This window comes from Elaeis guineensis, chromosome 12, assembly GCF_000442705.2.
Source record: "Elaeis guineensis isolate ETL-2024a chromosome 12, EG11, whole genome shotgun sequence".
In the NCBI taxonomy this organism is placed as follows: domain Eukaryota; kingdom Viridiplantae; phylum Streptophyta; class Magnoliopsida; order Arecales; family Arecaceae; genus Elaeis; species Elaeis guineensis.
The window spans coordinates 11,537,033-11,543,178 of record NC_026004.2 but is presented as its reverse complement, the minus strand read 5'-3'; the positions used below and the strand labels follow the sequence as shown (position 1 = coordinate 11,543,178).

Here is a 6,146-nt window from a genome sequence, read left to right as displayed (position 1 = left end):
CCCTCAGGGTTCCTTCTCCCGTCCGGGAGAATTTGGGTGGGCGAGGGCATCCTCCTGAACATTCCGATCTCTCCCCCTTTATTTTTCCTCGTCTCCTCCTCCTCCCCCTCCTTGCTACCATCGCTCCCTTTCCCCTCTCCCAAGCAATTAGCGAAGAACCCCAAGGGGGCCAAAAAAAAAAAAAAAAAAAGAAAAAGAAGAAGGAAGGCGAGCAAGAATCCTCCCCTCCCTTTCTGCGCCCCAATCCCTTCTCTCCTCGATTCCTAATCGCGGATCGGGACCTGATCCTTCTCCGTCTAGGGTTAGGGCTCCCGATCCCCCCTTCCATGAGTGCCGACGGCGACTCCCTCGACGCGGGTGGCTCCGCTTTGGCCGCCGCTGCGGGTGGCGAGGGTGGGGCGACCGTCCACATCCGCTGCTCCAACGGGTCCAAGTTCTCCATCCAGGCTGTCCTCGACTCCACCGTGGGATCATTCAAGGCCGTTCTTGCCGAGAAGTGCGACGTGCCGGCGGAGCAGCAGCGGCTGATTTATAAAGGCCGGATCTTGAAGGACGACCAAACCTTAGCGAGCTACGGTTAGCCATTCACGCTCTCTTTGTTGTTATATATGATGGTTTGATCTCCAGTAGGCGATATTGCAGTGGTTTAAGAATCAGCAAAAATCAATTCTTTATCTTGAATTGCTCGTGAATTTGCTTATCATACATAAAAAGATATAGAATCTTGAAATAGTGAGCAATATGGAGATTGTCATGATGGTAATTTGTGATTATCTGTTTCTCATTGATTTTGAACTAGTATTGGCACCATCTGATTAATCATGGACTGTTAGGCAAGAGGGAGATACGTTAGAATTGTTGCTTTGTTTACAGTAAGGTTCAGACTCTTGTGTTTGATGGGTACGGATGTTTAACTTTCCATTAGGTCTAATGCTCCCACATGATTAGTTTGTTAGACTGATGACTTGGAGGAATTATTGAGATGCGAAAGTTACTGTATAATGTTTACCTCCCCTATTTGATGAGTTGCTTTGATGTGTGAAGGAAACATATGCAAGGAATGCTTGAAAAAGCTACTTCACTTGACACACACCCCCCGCAACCCCTCAGGTGCACCAAAAAAAAGGGGAAAGGAAATCTAATAACTGCTTTAAATCCACAAAGCAATGAGTAATTTTCTATGGTAAACTATAGCTTTGTCTATTAAAGAAGATTGAGTAAACATCATTAAGTGGACAGGCAGATAGCATGATTTTTAGGTTGGAAAACTATTAGTTAAATAACTCAAATGCGATATGACTTCATTGATATACGCATATATGCACTTGCATAAGTGACAGTATCAATGTTAACTTTCCAGCAGGTTTTATTCATTTGACAGGCAGGAATTCTAGAAGTTTTGTATTTTCCCCAATTTGTTGATACAAACTAGCACTTCTCTTTTTGTGTTACAATATCTTTTTTTATGGTAAACATGTTATGAGTCTTATGACATTTTGTTCTTTTTCAAATTAGTGAATACAAGAATTGGTAGGCATTAAATGGGGGGCTTATAAATCTAACCTCTCAATAATAAGTAGATACAAAATTATTATTGAAATTTAGCAGGATTTCCAGTAACAAATATTATTTTCTTGGGAAGATGTAATAGATGGAACGTGAATTCAAGTAAAAGAGAGAGTGAATTTTATTTCAAAAATTTTCAATTGCTTATAAATTTGCAATTGTTGATGCACATATTATGACAATAAAGGCTATTAGCTTTCATACAACTTTCGCAAAAAATGAAAAAGGATGGAATTACTTGCAATAATGCTTTTTGTTGCTTCTTCATGGTATTCTTTTAATGCCTCTCTAGGTCATTTTCATGAGACTTAAACTATTTCACTACATGCTATAAACCCCTATTCCCACCTCCTGAAACCTTAGTTGCATGAAGTAGGATTGCATTTTGTAGTATGTGGGTAAGGGCTGGCTTATGGGAGCTGCATTTATAAAATGCCAAGCTCTTAGTGAGCATACGTACGATGTATTCTCATGTTTTTAGAAATTTTAACATTAAAAACATGTTCCATAAGTTCTTTGCTAGAATAGTGTGGAATCCATTCGAAGTGGATGCAGTGGGAAATACATTGGGTTATTGCAAATGTATCCTTCTTCTCTTCCTCCTTCAAGCCTTGAAGCATTTTTCCATCAAAATGATGGCTTGAGGTACTGATGCAAGTGAATAAGGCTTGATGGAAGAACTAGGCAGATGTTTATGACCACTTGCAGTCTGACATCAATCCTTGCATAACCTCCGCCTTGTCATTCCATTTCTGCAATTGGTTTTGTTGCACTTGAGAAGTCTTGAGATCTTGTTTGCATGAATATGAGATCAACAATAGGTAGGATTTGAAGATGCAGCTGCACTTTAGCTTGATATTGTAATCCACTTATGACTCCTTGACTTGGTTGGAGTGCATGGCGTATTTGTTTCCATTGTCATGGAGGCTGACTGTTAGGCACACAATAGCCACAAGTAGGAAGAGTTCAAGCATACTGAGGGCTTTTTCTCACCATCCGCATTGCCTTATTGCCTGTCAGAACTGCTTTGCTTTCTAAATGAGAAGGTTAAGTAGTTATGGGGATAAGACTCTTCTTTGACCATTATTGTTTCTGATGGATACTTAAAAAATAGTTTCTCTTTCTGATGGAATAAGACACTTCTTGTCAGGTGTCGACTCTGATCACACTATTCACTTGGTTCGTGGTTTTGCATCATCAACTGCATCTGGGGATCCAGCTTCAAGAACTCCAAACAGCAAGTCAGGTGTTGCAAGGGGTGTTGGTTCCAATGAGGGTAGGGGTTTTGGAACTGCTTTTGGAGGTTCACTATTTCCTGGTCTTGGTGTTAATGGGCTGGGTGGCAGTTGGGGATCCAGTTTGTTTGGATTTGGATCCCCAGAGTCTGATCAGGTGCAACAACAGCTGACTCAGAATCCTACCATGATGAGGGAAATAATGAACATGCCCGCTATTCAGAATGTAATCAATAACCCTGAGTTACTGCGAAACATGATCATGAACAATCCCCAAATGCGTGATATCATAGACAGGAATCCTGATGTTGCGCATGTAATTAATGACCCCAGCACTCTACGACAGACTATGGAAGCTGTTAGAAATCCTGAAATTATGAGAGAGATGATGCGGAACACTGACAGGGCTATGAGCAACATTGAATCTTCTCCAGAAGGATTTAACATGCTTAGGCGGATGTATGAAACTGTTCAGGAGCCATTTCTCAATGCGGCAACAATGGCAGGGGGTACAGGAACTGACTTGGGTTCTAACCCATTTGCAGCCCTGCTTGGAAATCAAGGTGCTACACAGGCTAGGGATTCATCTCCAAACCCTTTGCCTACTGCTTCAGAAACAACAACTGGGTCTGCTGCACCAAATACTAACCCACTTCCAAATCCTTGGAGCAATGCTCGTAAGTTTTATTTGTTTCACTCGTTTATTTGATCTTTGTATGCCTTAAATGATCATTTTGATATTTGAAGTTATTTCAACAGGAGGTGCACAAACAACCAACTCAAGATCAATTCCTGCCAATGGACTTGGTTTATCAGAGTTGGAAAGGATTGCTGGTAGCATGGCAGATCCATCCGTCATAAATCAGATTATGCAAAACCCAGCCATGACACACATGATGCAGAGCCTCCTCTCCAACCCTCAGTTCATGAATCAGGTAGTTGTTCCTTGTAGTGTTTGAACTCTTAGCACGATCTGTCTTACATTGTGATTGTTGACTGCCATTAGATCTTAGCGCTTGGTCCCCACCTCCGTAGCTTGGTTGAATCAAATACCCAAATGAGAGAAATCTTGCAAAATCCAGAATCTCTTCGCCAGCTTACTTATCCTGAGACACTGCAGGTAAATTCAATCTTGCAAGACTTGATAAACTCGTGTCCTGGTATAATCCGTTCTTTCTGTTTCTTGCAGCAACTTCTATTATTACAGCAAGCACTTTTGTCCCAGCTTGGTCAGCAACAGTCAAGCCAGTAAGTCAGCATCTAAAGATGACATTTGTATTTTCCCCTTCACTCTTTTTATCTGCTGTCTCATTGATCTTTTGATTCTGCCTTTTATTAAGAGTGTTAAACATGGTGGTCTTGTAGATGGCAAAATCACTGTAATGTTGGTTTCATTTTTATGGTTAATAATTTGCTTTTTAATTTCGTTGTGTCAAGTTTTCCATGAAAGGAATTCCTTATGTAAGAGAGGGCCCATTCTTAATCCATTATTTTGGGATAATACAAGATTTGTCATGATCCCTAGACTGGATAGCATCCTGGTTTTGAATTCTCGTGCTAGCTTTTTGTTTTTTCCCTAATTTCTCTTAGACCTGATCAATCGCTGTCTATGCTATCAAATTGCAGGGAACGTAACCAGGAAGGTGGTGGCGCAGGTAATTAAAAATGTTCACTTATCATTTGCCTGATGTTTGCGAGTTGCATAGATTGGATCTTATGCCCTGAAATTCTGTTGATGCATCGTTGTAAAGACGGCACTGGTTGGTTCATTAGCATAGTTCAATATTTATTTCAGCTTGTGGAAACCCTGTTAACTTGCTGATGCCACAGTGTAGTCAGAGACTAAACCTTCTGTGGCTCCATTCTCAAACTGACCGTGGTCTGATGGTTTTCCCTTGACAATTGAATTTTTATCATGTCGCTTTGCTACAGGCACGCCAAACAGCACTGGGCTGGATTTTTTTATGAACATGTTTGGTGGACTTGGAGGGGCTGGCGATCTCGGTGTTCCCAATACCTCTGATGGTTAAATATTTGGTTATTTCTTTCTACAAATTTTACTTGCAACTTCTGCGAAACAGTCATGCAGAAAATTAAAGAACTGATATTTTTTTGCTGCAGTGCCTCCAGAGCAGCTTTATGCAACCCAGTTGTCTCAGCTACAAGAAATGGGCTTCTATGACACCCAGGAGAACATCCGTGCCCTGAGTGCCACTGCTGGGAATGTGCATGCTGCAGTTGAGCGGCTCTTAAGGAATCTTGGTCGATAGATCACTATCGTGTGATGTTATCCATTTTGTAATAGCTCATATCCATCTGCTTAGTTTCAGCATCGTAATTTTGGCGAGAAATAAGTAGATATATGTGGTCAAGAGCGGTGTAACTTGCTATGTTGGTTATTGAACTGTTGATGCATTCCGCCCATCAGTCTCTTTGTTGATATGATATATATGAAGACCCTTGGTCGTCATTGTAAATACACACTTTATATACTGTTTGACGTGTTTTGTCTATATTATGATGTGATCATTTTCTTTTGAGGATAGCCTAAAATGGTTGATATAGTATTCGAAGTTCCTGGCGCCCAACCTGGTGATCCAAAAAAAAAGAAGCTGCAACATCTCTCTCTCAAGCACGCACAGTTTCTTGCTTTCTTCTTAGCATGAACATGAATCAGAGATAAAACCAGCCCATCGGTAAGGGGATCAAATGTTGTATGCCATAGCCAGCTGAAAGGAAGAGATGGTTCAAAGAGGTTCCTGCTAATCAGACTGATTCTCATGGAAAATATGGATTCTCTCATCTCCTTAAGTTTGGACTTCAAGAATCCGAATGCAGGCGTACGAAAACTGTTGAACAAAGTCTTCTCAATCTTATTGCAGGAAAGCCTTCGTGCATCTACTTGAAGGCATGCATTTCGTACGCCTAGTCTTTGAGATAACATTAACGTTGAAATCATTTGCTCTGTAAAATTTCAATGAAGTCCCATCGTAGCTATTAAAGCATGCATATTAAAATCCAGAGATCAGCTACGGGCTAGATTAATGGACTTGTGAATTTGTGTATGAGTGGATAAGGCCGGCAAATTACGATCCGATTGTGTTTGATTTGCATTAAATAAATTTAGATTTGAGCTGAACAATATGTATGGGTCACAATGGATTGTTCCCTTTAAATTTATTTAATAATCATATTGGATTCAAATTTTAGTTCTCTTAACTATTCAATCTATTTAATAATTAAATCGAATCAGATTCAGTATGTTATTTATTTATTAAATAGATTAATAGGTTATATAGACTATACAAATTATATAAATTAATAGGTTAAATAGATTATCTAGAT

The 6,146-nt window shown here is 40.2% G+C and overlaps 1 protein-coding gene across 7 annotated transcripts; it reads left to right on the top strand.

The window, feature by feature from the left end:
* Positions 1-5,338, top strand: LOC105055213 (ubiquitin domain-containing protein DSK2a). 7 transcript variants are annotated; one of them, XM_019854210.3, is made up of 9 exons: positions 2-576; positions 2,717-3,345; positions 3,376-3,478; positions 3,549-3,736; positions 3,808-3,921; positions 3,991-4,049; positions 4,428-4,456; positions 4,734-4,826; positions 4,923-5,338. In XM_019854210.3, the coding sequence occupies exons 1-9, from the start codon at positions 327-329 to the stop codon at positions 5,069-5,071; spliced, it is 1,614 nt and encodes a 537-aa protein (XP_019709769.1). In that variant the 5' UTR covers positions 2-326; the 3' UTR covers positions 5,072-5,338. The 7 variants fall into 7 exon arrangements, 6 of the variants coding, with proteins under 6 accessions (XP_019709768.1, XP_019709769.1, XP_019709767.1 ...); XM_019854211.3 differs by having other exon boundaries at positions 3-576; positions 3,561-3,736; XM_019854209.3 differs by having other exon boundaries at positions 1-576; positions 2,717-3,478; positions 4,734-4,805.
* The last annotated feature ends 808 nt before the right edge of the window (positions 5,339-6,146 follow it).

Excerpts from the sequence above, each read along its gene's own strand:
- LOC105055213 (XM_019854208.3), top strand. The coding sequence starts at position 327 with ATGAGTGCCGACGGCGACTCCCTCGACGCGGGTGGCTCCGCTTTGGCC. Across the intron at positions 3,922-3,990 it reads CTTATCCTGAGACACTGCAG|CAACTTCTATTATTACAGCA; the intron begins GTAAATTCAATC and ends TGTTTCTTGCAG. Across the intron at positions 4,457-4,733 it reads CCAGGAAGGTGGTGGCGCAG|GCACGCCAAACAGCACTGGG; the intron begins GTAATTAAAAAT and ends GCTTTGCTACAG.